Source organism: Malaclemys terrapin, chromosome 1, assembly GCF_027887155.1.
Source record: "Malaclemys terrapin pileata isolate rMalTer1 chromosome 1, rMalTer1.hap1, whole genome shotgun sequence".
NCBI classification, from domain to species: Eukaryota; Metazoa; Chordata; order Testudines; family Emydidae; genus Malaclemys; species Malaclemys terrapin.
In genome coordinates, this window is record NC_071505.1 from 135,923,707 (window position 1) to 135,944,159 (window position 20,453).

General features: G+C 49.9%; 1 protein-coding gene across 1 annotated transcript in view; it reads left to right on the top strand.

Annotated features, from left to right (window-relative positions):
- The window catches only part of LOC128843419 (alpha-2-macroglobulin-like), a 133,744-nt gene that overhangs the window by 22,350 nt on the left and 90,941 nt on the right, over window positions 1–20,453 (top strand). Inside the window, exons 8-27 of the mRNA XM_054040246.1 lie at window positions 340–463; window positions 1,436–1,550; window positions 1,729–1,838; window positions 2,308–2,469; window positions 2,855–3,082; window positions 3,465–3,528; window positions 4,177–4,319; window positions 4,829–4,978; window positions 5,457–5,627; window positions 6,546–6,651; window positions 8,409–8,532; window positions 9,245–9,473; window positions 11,765–11,891; window positions 12,851–12,972; window positions 15,163–15,214; window positions 15,816–15,899; window positions 16,390–16,566; window positions 18,098–18,182; window positions 19,420–19,576; window positions 19,925–19,999. Coding sequence (XP_053896221.1) covers window positions 340–463; window positions 1,436–1,550; window positions 1,729–1,838; window positions 2,308–2,469; window positions 2,855–3,082; window positions 3,465–3,528; window positions 4,177–4,319; window positions 4,829–4,978; window positions 5,457–5,627; window positions 6,546–6,651; window positions 8,409–8,532; window positions 9,245–9,473; window positions 11,765–11,891; window positions 12,851–12,972; window positions 15,163–15,214; window positions 15,816–15,899; window positions 16,390–16,566; window positions 18,098–18,182; window positions 19,420–19,576; window positions 19,925–19,999 — 2,605 coding nt within the window. The remainder of the gene's footprint in view (window positions 1–339; window positions 464–1,435; window positions 1,551–1,728; window positions 1,839–2,307; window positions 2,470–2,854; window positions 3,083–3,464; window positions 3,529–4,176; window positions 4,320–4,828; window positions 4,979–5,456; window positions 5,628–6,545; window positions 6,652–8,408; window positions 8,533–9,244; window positions 9,474–11,764; window positions 11,892–12,850; window positions 12,973–15,162; window positions 15,215–15,815; window positions 15,900–16,389; window positions 16,567–18,097; window positions 18,183–19,419; window positions 19,577–19,924; window positions 20,000–20,453) is intronic.

Genomic DNA, 20,453 nt, shown 5'->3' on the forward strand with positions numbered 1-20,453 from the left:
GGGCTCTTCCGTACCAGAAAGGTGTGGCCAAATGGGAGGGAGCCGGGAGAAGGGAAACTCAACTGATTAAGGAGGAGAGGAGCCTGAGTATCAGGCAACATTTCCTAATGGGGCAGGCCTGCTGGGTAATGGAATAATCTCCCCTGGGAAATGGCTGGAGTCCCATCATTTGAGTCACTGAAAAACAGGACTAGACCAAGCTCCAGAGATTAGACATTAGGAAACCAGCAACAGAGTCCTCAGGGGCAATGGTATAAAGGGCCCCAAAAGGCCTCTTCTGACTGATTCTTTCTCCCTGTCTAAGCACCTTGTGTCTCTTTAACCCCTCTCTGGTTTCAGATACACCTATGGGACCCCTGTCCCCGGCCTGGTGAATGTCCGTGTGTGCCGGAGATTCTCCCAGTCCAGGTCACACTGCTATGGAAGAGAGGCCGAGGCTGTGTGTGAGGAATTCACCAGACAGGTGAGTCCAAGGCCCATCCCATAGGCAGGAAGCGATTGTCTTGAGGAGGGCGATCTGTGTCTGTCAGAGGGGATTGTTAGACCTCAGCTGGGATTCTTTGTTCTGGGTTGGGCTCTGTCTCACAGGAGGGAGGTATTGGTTAGAAGGAGGTGAGACCAGGGCTGGGGGATATAAATTATGAAGAAAAACCCCTCGGGTGAAATCCTGGCACCATTGAAATCAATGGCAAAACTCCCATTGACATCAGTCAGATCAGGATTCACCCCAAATGGGTATTTCTTCTAGCTGGGAAAGAGAAGACCTTGAGAGGTTTTTGTATCAGTGAATGGGATTGAGATGGGGAGGGGAGCAGGAACAGAGCAGAGGAGAAAGCAAGAGGGAACTGTAGGATCTGGAAGAGAGAGAGAACTCAAGAGGAAGAAAAAAGAGAGAGACAGGGCAAGGAGGTAGCGAGAATGGGGTAGAGCAATAAAGAGAGAGAGGGAGAATATAAAGGAGAAGAAAGTAAGAGAGAAAATAGAGGTAGGTTAGACAGAGATAGTTGGAGGAAAAGAAAGAGAAAGAAAGAGAAGGAGGAAGAGAGAAAGAATGTGCATGGAGAAAGAGAGAGGATTCCAAGAGTGGATAAAAGACACAATGAGATTTATCACACTAATGGGAAGTTTCAGATCTAGGGGATGTAATCTGAACAATCAGGGAACCAGGTGTGTAACTTGGAGAATTTGGGGTGAAGTGCATCAGAGAGGGCAGCATGTTGGATACGTCACTGGGGACCAGAGATGCCTTGATTGGTTTGTTGAGGAAGAAGGGAAGAGAGGAAGTCAGGCCGGATCAAGCCAATAAGAGGATGGGATTAAGGCAAACCAAGCAGTAGGCAAATGTCTTGGGTGCTGGAGTATCTGTTCCTGTTTCACATGGACCTGAATTGTACAGGGATTTCCATGGTAATTTCCTTTTTGGTCTCTGGCTCAGGCAGACGTTCGAGGCTGTGTCTCCAATGTGGTAAAGACTAAAATATTCCAGCTCAAGCGAAAGAGTTATGAGATGAAAATTGAGGTTGAAGGCAAGATCACGGAAGAGGGTACAGGTATGCATCATGCTGACCTGCTGGAGCTGTGGGGCCACACTGCAATAGCAGTGGGCGTTGCAAGCCAGCACTGAAGGGCACTGGCAGAACTGGACAACGTGGGGCAGGATTGGAGCATCTGGAGGTGCTGCAGGTCAGTGCATTAGTTCAAGCCCCTCTTTGCTGTGTTTTCTTTCAGGGGTGGAGTTAACTGGGACAGGCTCCAGTGAGATCACAGGCACCATGAGCAAAATCAGCTTTGAGCAGGTGGACTCTCATTACATACCAGGGATCCCCTTCTCCGGGCAGGTAGGGAACCTCTGAGAGCCCAGGAAATTACCTGACACAAGTGTGCTTGTCTGGGGAGAATGAGAACTTGCAAATGGAAAAGGGAAAACGTGGGAGGATCACAAACCACGGGAACAGGAGCCATCTCCCTCTGCCTCTACACATGCTGCGGTATCCTTGCCATTAGTGGGAATTGCAGCACCTTCCACTGACCCCCTGGTGCTGTCACAGACAAGATACAGAGGAGAAGGCCCATTGGTTTGGCCAGCACAGTCCTTCCCATGTTCCCAATCACACACTCTGTGAGGACACTCCTCAGGTGGTTCAGACTCACCCAGCACATTCACACACACCTGGCCCTTGGTCGGCTCTGTAAGAAACACCCTCTGGAGTTGCCTCATGGGAATAATGTGGGCAAAGGGCCATTAGGAGTGTGAGGACTGCTTTCCCTGCCTCGTATAAGCAACAGAGATTGGATTTGTTCCTTTAGGTGAAGCTGGTGAATGGGACCAATGCTCCAATCGCCAACGAAACAATCCGGATTTCCATAGGGGAAAACAAATACAAAGCCAACTACATAACGAATGAAGAGGGACGAGTCTGGTTTTTCATAGACACTGTCAACTTCACAGACACCTCCATTCAAATCACCGTGAGCGGCTGAATCCAGGGAGCTAGGGGATGGGAGATGTCACCAACTGAGTTTCAGGGGAGATGTCTGTGGGTTTATTGATCTCTCTGCCCATCAGGAGATAAAAGAAAGAGTTTGTTGGCTGGGAATTTCAGTCTCCTCCTCTCTGTCTTGCTCTCTCTCTGTCTGTCCCTTGCTCTCTGTGTCTTGCACACACTTTGTCGCTCTCCTTCTGGTTCTCCATCTCTCTCTCTCCATACGAGCATGGAAAATGCAGATCGATGCACTGTGCACTGAAAAATCTGCCAAGAACATGTTTTTAAAATTACCCACTTTTCCCTTCTGAAATGCTAGTAGACTTGTTACTCACTTTTTGGTCTGATGTAAAAATGTTCTTCTTTATCAGGCAAAACATAAATCTGAACTGAACTGTTACGACAGAGACTGGGTCACCCCTGTGTATGGTAAAGCCGTTCACACAGCAACACGCTTTTACTCCCCGAGTAAGAGCTTTCTCAAAATTGAGCCCCTGTCTCAGACTTTAAGCTGCGGCTCCAGTGAGATGATCCGGGTGCACTACATCCTGAAGCCAGAGGCTGTGGGGGAGCAGAAGGAAATCATCTTTTACTATGTGGTAAGCCCGGACCTAGTGACCTCTACCTCCGTACACATGACACAGCACTGGAGGCCAGACACCCATATATGTCCCAGGTCACCAAAGTGCCCCGAGGCCAGATTCACTTGACCTTGACATTTGCATGTAAAAGCCAGTGAAGGAAATGCAGAACTGGCCAGCCAGTGGATGGTTTCTGCAGGGAGAGAGAATTTCTGACTTGGTCGAGGTTCCGGTAAACTCCAGTCTGGGTCTGGGACTCTGTATGGCTCTGCGGGATTTTCTGCTCCTTCCCCATAGGAAGGCATCGGTATAGACACCCTCCACCCCCAGCATTCCCCCGTGAGCATCTCCCACCTCCAACCAGGACCCCTGTAACAGGAGGGTTTCTTCTTCCTGGCAGGTGATGGCCAAAGGAGGCATCGTGAGGGCAGGCACCGAGGTGCATCCCATGGGGGATGGAGAACGTGAGGAGAGCTGTGTGAATAACTGATTTTCCTGTTTGATGGCCAAACCAGAAACCTCAAAAAACAATTGTTTGGGGGTGACTGAACCATTTCACTTTTGAGCTGCTTTAATCTTTTTAAATAGAATTGAAGGGAAATGGTAAATGAGTTGTTTTGAATTGAAAAATGGAACCTTTCATTTAGGATTTCATTTCATTAATGGCAGTCTCAAGGGATTCCCAGTTTGACTGATTCAGGCTGTCTGGGCAAATTCCACCTTGAGGAGCAGGAGTGTGGAATCCCACCCCCTCTGCAGCCCTGTGTGCACAACCCTCCGCACAGAGCCCCTGTACATGCATGTCTTTCCTCGCCTTCATTATTGCATGGGCATGGGGGTCCTGCACTGATGGAGGACAGTACTAGACTCTAGCTGATATGGATTTAAGGGACATGCTGAGATCCACCAAACCCATCTCACCTGAACATCCTGCACCGGGTGTTTGCAGTAAGAGTCAAAGGCCTCAAGTATGCGCCAAAACTCTTACCCTTGGATAGCGAATTTTTTAGGGTGGCTGATGTTGCAGCCATAATGAGGGAGCCTAGGGAAATGTGTGGCCCTGGAGCTGATTCTCTATAGCTTAGCCCCCGCACCCTCTCTCTGTTTGCCAGATATCCAGGTGTTTGAGCTGAGCCTCCCTGTGGGGCCTGATATCGCCCCCCTGGCCTGGGTACTCGTATACACCACTTTACCCAGCGGGGACGTTATCGCCAATTCCGAAGATTTCAAGATTGAAAACTGCTTTGCCAATAAGGTGAGCATCCGGTTTCTATAACTCGCATTCACCTCATGGACAATGGCCCACCTGTGGAACCTGGAATTGCAAATTTAAAGGAAGACTCAGGAAATATTCAATGGCTCCATGAGCCCATTGGGCACTGACCATGGATCAGCAATTGAATATGAGAGATGAATGCACATCAGGAGTAATTTGCATAGGCAGAATTATGGAGGGTGGAAGCAGAACTGACGTATGGGGGCACTGCTGGTCATGTTTGAATTGCATTGGTCAGGGTTGAGGGGCATTGGCAGAGCTGTGTGGGGAGCTCAGCACTGGAATAGCAGGGGGGCTGCAGGGCAGGACTGAGGGGCATTGGCAGAGCTGTGTGGGGAGCCAGGACTGGAATAGCGGGGGCTGCAGGGCAGAGTTCAGGGGCATTGACAGAGCTGTGTGTGGCGGTTCTAGGACTGAGCTGTGCTGCGAGGCAGAGTGTGAAGGTACCTGGAGAAGTAGCTCCTCTAACTCCTTTCCTGGGTTTGCAGGTCAACTTACATTTCTCACCGGCCGAGGGCCTCCCCGCCTCTAATACTCACCTCCGGATCGGAGCCTCCCCGGGCTCCCTGTGCGCCGTCCATGCTGTGGACAAGAGCGTCCTCCTCATGAAGCCTGAAGCTGAGCTCTCACCCAACTCTGTAAGCACCAGCCTGGCCCAGTGATCAACAGGTGCAAGAGCTGGTCTTGTCTGGAAAGTGCCGAGAATCACTCGTGAGAGCTAGGGCAGAGCAGTCTGTCTGTTATTGTAGGGTCCCTTGTCAGCACAGGGGCTGCGCCCACTGCTTGAATTATGTAGGGCCCTCATGAAAACTATTGCTGCACCCAGTGGTTTATAGTTCTGGGGCCACTTGTGAGGACACAACCACACATACTGATTTATTACTGGTGAGCACTGGTCAGCACTAGTCAGCACACACTGGGTTATTATGGAAAAGTCAGAGCTGAGCCTTGGAATCAGACATTCTGCTCTGTTACTGTAGGGTTTGTAGGGTCACCCTTGGTCACTGGGATTGCATGCATGGATGTGTTGCAAGTTGTCTTTGATCACTAAGGAGGCACACGCTGGTTTATTATTATTGGGCCTGTGGTCACTGACATCAAGACGTGTCCCCACAGGTGTATGATTTGCTCCCGGTAAAGGAGATCAGGGGTTATAATTACCGGGAGCACCATTTGGAGGAAGAACTTGATAACCCTTGTGTGGAACTCGACAACATTATTTTAAATGGATTCATCTACAGACCCACTTCTCCTGACAGTGAAGGGGACGCCTACAATGTTCTCAAGGTGAGCGCCACATCTCCCTTTAGTGTGTGAAATTGCTTTTAGTTCGGAAGATTTCCTCACTTGATGCTGTCTGAGCTGGGTACTTGTTAGCCAGCACATTCAAGGTAATAACTAAAGCTGGTCCAGGAAACCCCAGATGGGAACCCCCCAGCATTGAGGCCTGAGTGCCTCTCTCCACCATTGAACTCTAGAGGTTTCCCATCACTAATTTAAACATGACAAGGAGACATCCTAACAGCTGGGACAAAGAAATGGAGCCCAGAATTGGGCAACTCAGCCTCTGCAGCCATTTTGTCAAAGAGATCCTGTCCCACACGCTCTCTATCCCATCTGTGTATGTCTCAATGAAGTTCCAGTCTCCATTTTATCTGCACACGCACACGCATGCACACATGTGCGGAGTGCTGCTCTGAGCCAGCACCTAGGGTAATTACCCAGCCCCAGCTGGTGAGGGTTTGGTGTCCTGCAGGATCTCAGGTTTGTTCCCAGTGGGACTCGCTCCCAAATCAGCCAAACCCCAGCACACCTGACAATGACTGTTAGGCATCTCAGTAGAGAGGCAGGGGATGGACTGGGCCAGAGAGCCTGAACTCCCTCCAGGGCAGGTCCAAGGCAAGCCGGCAGGGGCTGAGTGCACAGTGGAAGCTTGCACTGCTCATGCCTCTGATGAACCTGCTCTGAGGACACAGAGGACGTCCGTCTCCAGCTGCTGGTCCGGCGCCTTTCACTGACATAGATCTCGCCCTTGGCTTCCCGCCAGCCACACTGGCATTGACCTCTCAGGCCTTAGTATCTGCTCTTGCAGTGACCCATCCCTGCACTGTGATAAGCCCATCAGAACCCGATCCAGTCCAGACGGCACGTTTATCTCCTGACGTATGGTTTACTTTACCACATGGCTGGGTTATCTTTTTACAGGCGATGGGTTTAAAAGTCTTCACCAGCACCAAGCTCCAGAAGCCCAGACTCTGCATGGAGAGAATGTACAGTAGAACATATGTACCTACGAGGGCTGGTATTGGCGGTAAAAGAGCCTGCTTTGTTTTACCCTGCTTATACCCCCCGTTAGGTGCGTTTCCTGCTCCCCTCCCTTTCACCCTCTCCTCTGCATGGAAATTAGACCAATTCGACCAGACTCTGATCTCAGCTATGCTGGCCGAAATCCACTAACGTCAGTCCTCAAAAAGGAATCTGGTCCATTTCCACCTGCTTGCTCACCTACCTGCTTGCTCCACCTGCTTGCTAACCTTCCACCAGCTAAGGAAATATGCACTGTTGTAACTACACTGATGCAGTGGCACCTTGCACCCCCTAATGTAGATTTGGTGCACTGGCAAAAAACAGCTGCTAAATCTTGTTGACTTTGGTTGCAGCTCTCTCAACCTGGAACAGGACAATTTCCACTTCCAGGTTTTCACCTTCCAGCAAGTGCTAGAGAAAAAAACTAAGCAGAAAGAGAGCCAGGTTCAATGGGGAGGGAGTGTGAACCCAGGGGGAGAGTTTAGGATTGGGAAGCAGGAAATATGTTCTCCATTCTTAGCTGTCCCATCAACTTGACCTTGGATGAATCATTTCACTTCTTTGTGCCTTAATATTCCTATCTGTAAAAGGGGACTAATTATACTTACACAACCTTGTGAAGAGCTCTGAGATTAGATGGCTAAATATTAGTGTTAATTATGCTCTCAGTTAACTAGTGGAAATGAAGAGTAACCAGATCAGATTACAGAGTAGCAGCCGTGTTAGTCTGTATACGCAAAAAGAACAGGAGTACTTGTGGCACCTTAGAGACTAACAAATTTATTAGAGCATAAGCTTTCGTGGGCTACTGCCCACTTCTTCGGATGCATCACGAAAGCTTATGCTCTAATAAATTTGTTAGTCTCTAAGGTGCCACAAGTACTCCTGTTCTTTTTTCAGATCAGATTACTGACCCTCTAATCCAATGTCCCCATTCCTACTGTAAAACATCAGACTACTGGTCTATATATGTCAGTGTCCTGCCTCCTGACCATATTGGATCAGCACTGTTGTCTTTTTAGTGCAGGATCCCTCTTCAGACAGTGGCCAATGGTGGCTGCTTCAGAGTAAGGTGGAAAATCTTGGTAATATACCTCACTGGGGCAAATTTCTTCCTGGCCTATGGCTTCTTATCAACTTGTATCCTGATGCACGAGAACTGATATCCCTGATCCTGTGAATCCTAACTGATGTCACTAGTGTTGCTGCTACTCTTAGTCATATACAAACACAATTTTTTTCGCTGTGAATCTGACTCAGCTACTGCATCTATAATGTCTTGGGGCAGTGAGTTCCACAGGCTAATTCCATATTGAAGTGGATATAGGCAGGGCTCTAGGGGTTGCTTCAACACAGTCATTACATCTGGGCTTCCCATGCACTCTGGGATTGGAGGTGGGGGAACAAATATGTCCATCCATCCATCCCACCCCTGTAAGGGGCGCAGAAGTCTTTAGAAAGCAGACAGTTTGAGATCACAATAGGGCAATAGAGATGTTTTTTCAATGGCTTTGAAAAAGGTTCTAAAAAGATGATGACTCTGGAAGTAGCAAGTGGAAGAGAATAATTGGTTGCAGGCAGAGACAGGTCTAAGTTTGGGTCTGAACATGGCTGAAGTTTGTGAGGATGGGTTATTAGATCTTGGGTTTAGGATCAGGTCTATCACTAACTGGAAACAAAGTGCCATGGTTTAGAATAAGATCTAACATGTTATGTCCTCTCTCCCTTCGCCACACCCTGCACCCCTAATGTCTAAAAAAGACCGTACATCTGCACCGAGATATGCACTCAGTTTCGATCACATCGATCGTTTGGATCATGGCCCAGTGGAGACCATCCGGAAGTATTTCCCTGAGACGTGGATTTGGGATTTAGTTCCAGTAAAGTAAGTGATGATTATGGGATGTGGTGAGTGTGGTCAACTGGGTTATACAGACACTCAGAAGAAGTTGCTCAGACACCCATGAGATGTGCTTATTTCCTTGTGTGATTGATTGAGTACCTTTTGTAGATAGACTAGAGAGAGACAAGCATGAGGGATGGATAGGCAGGTAGAGGAAAGACAGGAAGTAAGTTAACTAATTCTATAATACACCACATCCACTCCTTCTCCTCTCAATAACTGGGAGACAATTAATTGTGTGGATCACAATAGACAATCCCCTGTAAAGTGATCCATCACTATGTGATCTGCCTGGGGATGTGTTTGTGTTTGTGTGTGTGTGTATGTGTGTGTGTGTGATGTAATTTCTTTTTGGTCCCAGCTCTCGTGCAGAAGTCGTTATTAGCTATGCATCTCATCCTTTTCTGTATCCGTGTGTCTGAGGATTTTCTGTTGTTCACCATGGAACCCCACCCCCAGTCTTGTTACTTGGATGATTCTTCTGCGAAACTGGATGTAGGATGGGATGGAAGGAAGCGCTCTGCGGTGAGCCTACAATAACCACCAGCATGCACACCGCCAGTGTTCCCGAGGGACCCTGCAGTTACAACGGGGGGAGGAGGGGGAGTTAATTCAGGATGCTGTGAGGGACACTGTTGTTTCGCACAAAGCTAGGAAAGCTCCCCCCATCTCCTTGTTCTTGTTTTGTTACCAGGTCCGTCGGAAGTGCCAAACTGACTGTGACCATCCCCGACACCATCACAGAATGGAAAGCCAACGCATTCTGCAGTTCCGGTGACACTGGCTTTGGCCTGTCCCCGACCGTGTCCCTCAGAGCCTTCCAGCCCTTCTTCGTGGAGCTCACCCTGCCCTACTCCGTGGTGCACGGCGAGACCTTCACGCTAAGGGCCACTGTCTTCAACTACCTGACCCGCTGCATCAGGGTAAGGGACACTCGCAGCTTTGCTCAGCAGGGGCCAGGGAGGAGACCACATAGGCCAGTTGCAACATGGCTTCCCATCCAGGGGAGGCAGCTGATTGGCCCCTTGGAAAGTGTCTTCTTACAGTGGAAAGAAATGGGTGATGGAAAGGAGGAATCTGATTGGCTCCTAGGTGTGTGTTACTATAGGGGTACAGAGTGGGCGTTATGAAAGAAGGAATCTGTTTGGCTGACAAAGGTTTGCGAGCTGCAGATATACCTGAGCCCAACTTCCTGTGTGGCTGAAGGCACGTGGCCTTAGACCTCCTATGCCTATCTCATGACCCCATGGTAAGCAAGGTACCTGGGGTGACCACACACTGTGCATCACCCCTTACTCTAGTGGAGACTCCAGGCTTCCTGGAATGGACACATGTGCTTGGCCTTTGGCCTCATGCCGCACAACACCCCCTGCTGCACTACAGCCGCTGGGAAACTCGCTGGCCTGTTGCATCCATGGAAACGGCACTGACTCTTTAGCCCCACTAGCCTACAGTGTATTCCTGCTCCAGCACAAGGGACTGGAGGAGACTCAGGAAGGGGGTCCCTGCAAAATTGTGGTGACTTTTCTCTCAGCTTTTATTTAAATGGGTTTCATTCTAGATAAAGTGAAATGGGAACAAGCTTTACAGCAGGGGTCGGCAACCTACGTGCTGTGAGCCGATTTTGAGTGGCACGCAGCTCCCTGCTGCGGTCCCAGCCCCCAGCCCCACTCAGCCTCCCCACCCACCGCTCTCCCCTGTGGGGGAAGGAGGCAGAAGCTTGGTTCTGCGGCAGCCAAGCTTCCCCCCTCCCCCGCTTCTTCCCCCAGCGTGCTGCTTTCCTGCCCCGCCTCCTCTCCGTCCCTGGCCAATCAGCTTATGGGCCTAGTGAGGGGGAGGGGGAAGAGCGGCAGCGTGCACACAGCTCCGTAGAGGAGGCAGAGAGAGGTAGGGGCGGAGCCTGGGGGAAGGGGGTGGAACAGGGCATATCCCTTCCAGCCCCCTCCCGTGAGCCGCTCAGGGCAGGCGGCTGGGAGCACCCCCATGAGCCGAGCACCCCAGCCTTCTGCCCTGCACCCCCCACACACCCTCCAGCCCTCTGCCCTGCACCCCCACCCCTAAACCCCCCCACCCCAACACACACCCAGCCTTCTGCCCTGCACCCCCACAGCCCCATCCCTCTGCCCTGACCTCCCCCAACACCCAGCCCTCTGCTCTGAACCCCCCACACCCCAACACACACTCAGCCTTCTGCCCTGCACCCCCACAGCCCCATCCGTCTGCCCTGAACCCAACACACCCCAACACACACCCAGCCTTCTGCCCTGCACCCCCCGCCCTCTGCCCTGAACCCGCCACCCCCAACACACACCCAGCCTTCTGCCCTACACGCCCCACACACACCAGCCTTCTGCCCTGTACCCCCTCCCCCAACCCTCTGCCCTGACCCCTGAAACACCCACCCCCAGGTCTGGGGTCCTGGCCGCAGGCCCTACTCAGCCCTCTGCCGGCCTAGGTGAACAGAACCCCAGGCTGGCAGTGAGCTGAGCAGGCTGGCGGCGTAAGATCAGCATTTTAATTTAATTTTAAATGATGCTTCTTAAACATTTTGAAAACCTTGTTTACTTTATATACAATAGTTTAGTTATATATTATAGACTTATAGAAAGAGACCTTCTAAAAACATTAACATGTATTACCGGCATGCGAAACCTTAAATTACAGTGAATAAATGAAGACTCGGCACACCCCTTCTGAAAGGTTGCCGACCCCTGCTTTACAGTATTAAGGGCCCTCAAGGCCCCTCTTATCCGCTTCCCCATCCCTTTCCTGCCCTTTGCTACGCTCACTGATGGTCCCCAATTCTGTTCTCTCTCAGCTATTCCCAGATAGCCCCCCGCCCCTCACTGCCAGCACTTCCCCTCCTCCCCTAACAAGACACCAGAGGGCTCTCAGACTCATACCAAGGTGGTAAATTTGGGGTCACCACTTTGTCTTTATTCCCACAACTGGTCCCGGGTCCCTCAGGCCCTGCAATCACCTGTTTCTTCAGAGCCATGCACCCAACTCTCTGCCCCTCCTCCGTCTCCTGCACCTCCCCAAACCTCAGTACCCCTCAGCTTTCCCCACCTCAATCCCTGCCCCACCAAATCCCTGTGGCCCCCAAACTCCCTGCCCCATCTCCTCCCCTGCACTGTCCCATCTCCACTTACCCCCAAACCCTTCGAACCCCTCTCTCTCCCTGCCTGATGGCACCTCTCTGTATGATTGACAGGTCAGCATCTCACTGGCTCCATCTGATGACTTCCGGGCTACCCCTGTGAAGAAGGAAAAAGAATCTTACTGTCTCTGTGTGAATGGCCGGAAAACAGTGTCTTGGGCTGTGACCCCAAAATCTCTGGGTAAGGGACCTGGCAACTCCAAAATCTCAGGATCAGGAACTAATGGATGGCTCCAAAACCTCTGTGAAAGAGACCAAGTGGCACCGACATTTCTGGATAAGATTTCTGGTGACTCCAACCTCTCTGGAAGGGAGTGATCTGCTGTGAAAGGAGGAAGGCTGGCCTTGTGGCTGAGGCACTGGACTGGACTCAAGAAACCTGGACTCAGTGACCAGCTCTTGGGCAAGACAATGTCCCTGTGCCTCAGTTTCCCCATCTGACTACTGTGATGGGGGCCATATAAATACCTGGATTGACAGACTGGTTGGGTCTGAAATTTCTGGAAAAGGAAGATGATGGCTCTGAAACCCTGCAGGGGCCCGGGAGGCAGAATCTGAAGAACTGACCCTGCACTCCCCTCCTCTCCATCTTGCCCAACCCATTCGATGTAGCCATTGGAGTCTAGGGGTTGGAACTAAGGCTGCCGCAGAGCTGTGCTAAAGTGCTAACCTACATGTGACTTGAGCTCTGCCCTCTTTAGAGAGGTTTCCATGTAATCAAAGCAGAACACCAAGCGAATGACACTGACACCTCTGTAGCTGCAGTGCCTGGCAGAACACCTATCCTTCTTTAAAAAGAACAGGAGTACTTGTGGCACCTTAGAGACTAACAAATTTATTTGAACATAAGCTTTCGTGGGGCTAAAACCCACTTCATCGGATGCATGCAGTGGAAAATACACTCTCGTTATAGTGTGTATGGTAACACCCATTGTTTCATGTTCTCTGTGTGTGTATATATATATATATCTTCCTACTGTATTTTCCACTGCATGCATCCAATGAAGTGGGTTTTAGCCCCACGAAAGCTTATGTTCAAATAAATTTGTTAGTCTCTAAGGTGCCACAAGTACTCCTGTTCTTTTTGCGGATACAGACTAACACGGCTGCTACTCTGAAACTTATTCTTCTTTGTTTCAGGTAATGTGAATTTCTCAGTGAGCGCTGAGGCCCTGAAGACAGATCTGCCCTGCAGGAACGAGGTAGTGGAGACCCCGGACAAAGGGCAGAAGGACACGGTGATCAAACAGCTGTTAGTGGAGGTATGTGGGCTGTTTAGTCCCTGTGCTGAAGAGAAGCCATGATAACTTACTGATGTGTCGTGACAAGTGATATAATGCTGCAGGTCTTCTTGGTTTTATAGGGAAGCCATAATGACTTAATATGATCTCAGCAATAACACGTTCTCTAATGCTGTAAAGGGAAGCAGTGATAAGTCACTATATAAGCCAATATAAACTGTAATACTGCATAATTTCTTGCAGAAAAATACTGGTATCTTGTTACACCGTGTGACTGAAATAATAAGCAAAGGTGATAAGTTTCTCACAGTCATATCTTTTGGGACAGAAACCAAAGGAGAGTCCAAAGGAGAGCAACAAAAATGATAAGAGGTTTAGCAAACCTGACGTATGAGGAAAGGTTGAAAGAATTGTGCATGTTTAGTCTAGAGAAGAGAGAGCCGAGGGAAGAACAAGATAACAGTCTTCAAATATGTGCTATAAAGAGAATGGTGATCAATTGTTCTCCATGTCCACCAAGGGTAAAACAAGAAGTAATTGGCTCAGATTGCAGCAAGAGAGATTTAGGTGTGATACCAGGAATAACTTTCTAACTGTAAGGGTAGGTAAACACTGGCCCAGGTTACCTGGGAAGGCTGCGGATTCCCCATTATTGCACGTTTAAGAATAGTTTGGACAAACAGCTGTCCAGGGTAATCTAGGTGTACGTGGCTCTGCCATGTTCTGAGGGTGATGGATTACATGACCGCTCAAGGTCCCTTCTAGCCCTACATTTCTATGGTTTTGTCCTGTTACAGTCAATCTGTTTTGGCTTTTGCTTTAAAGTTATCCTATGTGCCAAGTGACATTTGAATTATAACTTGGCTCCCTTTTCAATATATAGGGACCCAAAGAACTGTGAAACACTTCGCAAAAAAATTCAAAATAAGTGATTTATAAACCTCTTCAGCTGAAGAATATTCACTTTGCTTCCGTCACCCTAGTGGAAATTTCCAACTTCATCTTTGGCTGATCTGACAGTTATGGAAACAGAGATGATTTTTCTCAGAATTATGAAGGAGGTGAAAATTGAGCTTAAAATAATAGGAGCCTAGTGGCAATTTTATGGGATGTAGGGGGTGTACTGGTCTTGCCCTGTTATTTTAAAGAAGGGGGAGGGGGTCAACTTTTGGATTCTCCCCCCTTCCCCCTGCCATACACACACACTTTTAAAAACTTTTTACCTTTTCCGACTGAAGAAAGAGAGGTAAAGGTTTTTTAAAAGTGTGAGAAAGTGAGGGAAAGCCCCTTTTCACACTTGGCTACAGTTTTCCACCTGGCAAAAGTTGGAAAACAGTTATAAAAAGGGGGGAAACTGACTATTCTCAGAATAAAAATTTGTGGGGGAGGGGTGTGTTCCAAAAACAAAAATTATTTTGACTAAACCCACTTTTTTAACAACATTTAGTTCCTGAGTTTTAGTCAAAATTGTTTTGGTCATCTCAATAAATAACAGGGCTTCTTCTTTAGCTCAAGCCATGGGGGTCTGGGCCTTTGGAGTAGGAGGAGCTAAGTTCTATCTCTACTGTAGCCCTACAGTACTAATTGGCCACAGTGTGTAATGGTGAATTTCTAGGTGGCCCTGCAGTCACTACAATATGTCATTTCAGGGCACTGAGCGCTTTGGCTCTGACCCAGCAAAGCTTGCTTTACTTTAGGCACATGACTTGTCCCATTGACCTCAGACAGCCTTAAAGTTAAACACTTGGCAGGATCGAGCCCCTACATCCCTTCATTAGCATCACAGCATATTATCAGCACCAGCACATGGTGTAAAGCTGGAAGTTCTCTCTGTGTAACAAGGAAAGTCCACGTTTTACGGTGTTCTAGCAGCAACTAATCACCCATGGTAGAACACTGCAATATCCTCCCCTGGGGAGTGAGGAGGCAATAACTTGTTAGTACCAATTTCCAACTATTATCTGCTGGCTTCATGAGAATTATTATTACATGAGAATTTGCAAGTCTCCCTCTTTCTCTGATTCATGCCCTGCTCTTTCTTTCTTTCTTTCTTTCTTTCTTTCTTTCTTTCTTTTCCCCAGCGTTTTCCCTTCTCCCCATCTCTCCCCATCACCCCATGCCAGATGTTTTTGCCACCAGGTGCTCAGTGTCTCTGCAGGTTCTCACCTTTCTCATTTTCCTTCCCCTTCCCTTTTCCTCCCCAACCCAAAGCCTGAAGGGCTTGAGAAGGAAACGACCTACAACTTCCTGCTCTGTGCAGCTGGTAAGAGCCCCACACACCTGACCTGCCTCTGCAAAGGGAAGGGTGGAAACCCCGGATGTCCGAGGGGAAGAGCTAACTAGAAGCAGTAATATGGAACTGAGAAAGTGGGACACCTCCAGCTGGATAACAAGCAAACGTTTCCTAACACTGAAGGGCTGGAATGGCCCCCACGGGAAGGGCTGGAAGCATAGGTCTTAGGGAAGGTTCCTGCCCGGTCCTGGGGGGATGGGCTAGATGGGATTTAATGGGGCTTTCCCCTTCTCTCACTCTCTGATTCCATGGTGTGAAATTACAAACTGGAAGGTGCCAGGGAAAGAGCTGGAGACTGCAGTTCCCTTGTCTCACCAGGTGGTGGCACCTCGCTCCATGTGAAGGGCTGGGATGGCGGGTGAGGGGATCCACTCCTGAGAGGGGAGTTGGGGATGCGTGGGGGGTTCACTATAAAGCGATGGACGAATGGAGCTGCTAAAGGCAGGGAGCCCCTGTGCAGTGCCAGGGGAAAGACACCAGCAGGGGCAGTGTCCTAGCTCCTGTGCTGGGGCCTGGTCACTGCTACACGGGGGGATTTTACTACAATCCCATCTATGTCACTTTTCCCCAGGAAAGACAGCGCCGCAGCCAATGTCCCTGAAGCTCCCAGAAAACGTGGTGCAGGGCTCGGCCAGAGCCTATTTCTCAGTGCTGGGTAAGTGAGGCAGTTCGAAGAGCCTGGCTGTGCATGCTGCTGCCGTCCCTTCCCCGTGCCTGATGGGGTACTGGTCTTTCCACCCGTTCCACTCCTCACCCCGTTGTGCACCCGTCACAGCCCCTCCCTTTATCCCCCAGCTACCCACTGCTGTAGTCTCTATCTAGCACTTCACCCCTTTTTCTCTCTCCTTCCCCCCACCTCTGACTCTGGGCCCAGGACTCTAGCTATTCGTCCAGCCTAGTGCTCCCATCTGTCCTTCCAGCAGCACGCCCTTCACTTTGCCTTTCATTTGTCCCTTCTCTCTCAGAGCATATTTCTCTGTCTCCTCCTTTCTCTGTGTTGTGTGTGTCTCTCTCTTTCCTTCTTATTGCCTGTGATCTCACAAGCCTGTTATGGATGCCTCACACTAGCATCCTTGCTCTGCGGTGCACTCTGCCTCCGCAGGCCGACTCTGGGCCACACTGACTCCCTGTGTCTCCATCCCCAGGAGATATCCTGGGCACAGCCATGCAGAACTTGCAGCAGCTCCTCCAGATGCCCTTTGGCTGCGGGGAGCAGAACATGGTCCTGTTTGCCCCCAACATCTACATCCTGGACTATCTGAATAAGACGGGGCAGCTTAGCGAGGAGACCAAATCCAAGGCCATCGGATACTTAGTCAGCGGTGAGGAGGGACGGGGCTTTTGTTTCTTCACTTGCTCCCTTCCAAGCTTGTGCTGGGAGCTTTTTGTGTCTGCCTTACTCAGATAATGCTCCAACTGGGAAGGATGGATGGACTGAGGGAATTCACTCTTACCCCAGCAAATTAGACTCGGCTCCCCAGATGGCCTATAGGCCTTCCTAGCCACCAGTGTATTGGCAGCACCGTCACAACTGACCACTCATCATTCACCTTTGAACCAGGGCCTCTGACACTCCCTCCCCGTCAACCCTGCACCAGCGGTCAGAGGTTCCCTTTCCCAGGAGCTACTCCGAGTAGTTACTTCATTAATGGTTGGTGTTACAATAGATCACTTCCCAATAGGGGGTGCCATAGCACGGTAGCATGCTTAGATCTAGGGTGACATCTAGGAACGTAGAAACTCTACTCTCTGGAAGTGCTTGATGGGAGAAGATGGGTCCATGTGGATGAATGACACAGCCTGGGTGCTGCACTGCACTGGGTGCATTTCTGCTGATGACATGCAAGGCGGAGAAGAAGAGCTGGGTTGGTTCTGCAGGTCAGGCAGCAGTAAATGGAGCTAAACCTGGGTTTAAGCCTTGTTTTCACTAGGGGAGATGTGTCTATTTGTAACACATTTAGCTGACTTGTAGTTTTAATACATGTTAGTTGATCAAGGTATACTCTAGAGTCCTCGCTAAGGTTAACTCAGCCAGCTAACATGTGTGAAACTACAAATGCCTTGTCTGTGTTAGGATTGAAACACGTGTTAGCTAGCAATGTTGGTAATGCTCCTTTATTCCTAATGTGGACATGACCTTTGCCAGTAAAGCCAGTAGCCATGACTCTGAACACACACAGGGCAGAGCTGCTGAGTGACAAGTGGCCTTTTCCACATAGTCACTTTTCAGAACAGCCCCAGTTTGGATCACACCTTTGATTATTCCTCATTCTCCATTTCTGCTCCACCCTGTTTTTAATGAGGGTTAGCAATCTTTCAGAGACAGCCTTCCCATTTATTTTAGGTGCTGCAAAGGGATCCTTGAACCTGGTATAGGTGGCTAGTAGATGCACATCATAACCCTGTTGCCTGTACTTTCTTTTAACGCCTAACAGAAGACCCAGGCCTCTCTGCTGAGACACTGAGGCTGTTTTTAGGAATGGGAGGCCTGCCTGGCTTGTGTACTCTACATCGGACCTGCTTCTGCGCCTAAGGCTTGATCTAAACCCAGCTTTGTACCAGTGTAACTATTTCAGTTAGGAGGTGATATTTTACCAAAATAATTTAATCAGTTCAACCCCTAGTGTGGATGCAGTTCTATCCCTTTCCCATCTGGGAACAAGCTGTACTGGTATTAGCACTTTTATACTATCCTAACTACATCCACACTGGGGGATTCACAGCATTTTCATGTTACTGGTACAATTAAAGCAGGATGTTTGTGTGTAGACAGGGCTGAGGATTCTCTTTTCTTGGCTGATGTCTACAGCTGGACTTTATTGCAGTAAAACCCAACTTCATTCTCCCTTTCAGGTTACCAGACACAGCTGAAGTACAAACACCGGGACGGCTCCTACAGCACTTTTGGGCCACGTTATAGGCAATCAAGGAACACCTGGTAAGATTTCAGTGCTGCTGAATTCTTTCCCTTCTCTTGTTATAACCTGGAGCTTGCCCATTGTTAACAGGTGCTGATCATGAAGGGGCAGAGGAGAGGGGAGGAGCTCTAGAGCTGATGATGTGGGATAAGGCAACTATGAGAGGTGGTAGGGAAGGGAGATCTCCTTTAGTTCATATGCTAGAGGCCTGCGATTTTGGATTAATAACCATTTACAGCCCCCTGATTCCCTGCTCAGCTCAGGTTAGAGCAGTCTGGGGGCTGTTCTAACTTGCTCCAGGTGGTCACAGTCCCCTGAGGACCATATATCAGCTCGGTGTGTCCAGAACACAGCACACTCCAGCCAGTCACTCTCTGTACCTGGGGTTGTATGGAGGATGATGTAAAAGTGCCGGCCAAAGATTCCCCTGCTGGGTGACTTGCTGGTAGTTTCAGCTCCCTTTGTGTTACCTGAGCAGGGTGCAGGGGTCAGAACAGGGCAGAGAATCCACCCAGAAGTCCTGATTGTGGATACTTGTCCTTTCTGAAATTATGTGTTTGACCCTCCGATGGAAAATTTAGCCACCACTGCCCTCAGGATAATGAGGTGGCTGGTAACTCAGGGTGGAGCCATCACAGCCCCTCAATGCTTAGTGTATGCCTTGCTGGGTGAACAAACAGTTCTGCAGGGAGTGGCAGTGGGCAGCTCTGTAGGGGTTGCTCTTCCCTCTGCTGCTACTGACTCCATTGCCCCAGTGTGGTGCTAGGGGGCGCTGTGCTGCAGGGAGCGGGGTGGGTGGCTCAGTAAGGGACATTCTTCCCCTCAATGCTGACCCCAGTCTGATGCTAGGGGGTGCTGTGATGCTGTTTTTATAATAAGAAAGTGCAGAGCCAGTGTCCTGGCCATTCCTGATCACTGAAGATTCTGAGGACTGTTCTCCCAAGGGTTCTGGACAACCACCTTCTACCCCCTAAACTGTGCTCCGTCCGTTTGAAACCAATGCAGGAAGCTGGCTCACTTCCTGTCCTAAAATGGGCAGTTTTGCTGTGCCCTGTCAGACAACTGCTGGGTTTTGCCCCCAGGCTCTGCTGCATGTCAGTAGGTGGCTGAATGAGATAATGGTTCCCGGGCCCATGGCCACGAGTTCTCCGGCCCCTGATGCTTCCCCTCAGGCTGGCGATGCCCCAGGACCCCGTCCCCTCCAGCGAGCACAGGGCATGGGAGGGAGCTCTCACTGCTGCCCGCTCTCTGTCGCAGGCTGACGGCCTTCGTCCTCAAGTCCTTCGCGCAGGCCCGCTCTCACATCTTCATCGAGGAGAAGCACATCCAGGACGCCCTGGCCTGGCTCGCTGGCAAGCAGAAGGAAAACGGCTGCTTCCGCAGCTCCGGGACGCTCCTGAACAATGCCATAAAGGTGACGTATCTGCCCAGCTGGCTTCCCATGGGCCTCATAGGACCCATACAGGACTCCAGTGACATGGAGAAAGCCTGCAGCTGTGCATGGGAACAGCTCAGCCACTGCAGCACATGGGCCTGGGGCAGGGGGCTTAGAGATGGGGCAGATGGGATCTACCAAGGGAGGCAAGAGCGGGGGAGAACCATACTGTACATGGAGTGACCATGGGTAGGGGAAGGGAGAAGAGGGGCAGATACTTGGAAGCTACCATAGTGTGGGGAAGAACAGGGATGTAGAACGCTCCTGGGAGGAGGGGCCAGTGGGCGGGGTTTCGGGGTTAATGTCTCTCTCTGTGGTTCTTTGCAGGGCGGGGTGGACGATGAGGTCACGCTCTCTGCCTACATCACCATCGCGCTGCTGGAGATTCCTCTGCCCATCACTGTACGTACCTGTAACCCCTCAAGCCACAGACAGAGCTGGGGACCCCCCCAGTCAGCAGCCTCCCATCCCGAGAGAGAAGCCTTTAAAAAAGGGGGAAATCCAGTCAGAAAAGACTTTAAATTGAGATCCAAATCTGGAATTGGAATTTCCCTGCAGCTTCCCTTCCAGTCCAGGGCGCTGGTTCTGTCTCATCTCTAATCCTTTTATTTGATCTTTATTTAAAAACTTTTGAGGTGGCGTTTGCTTGATCCTCTCTTATAAGTCTACAGCTTAGAGTTTTACAGATATTTAACACTTGGGTAAATAACACTTAACCCCTTGGCAGGTGGCACCAGCCAAATGGGTCCCCATCAAGGGCTGATTTCTGTTCTCTGTCAGTTAGGTCTGCTCCACACCCAGAAATCGCACTGGCAAAAGTTTTATCATCAGTGAGCAACCGAAAAGACTATATTGG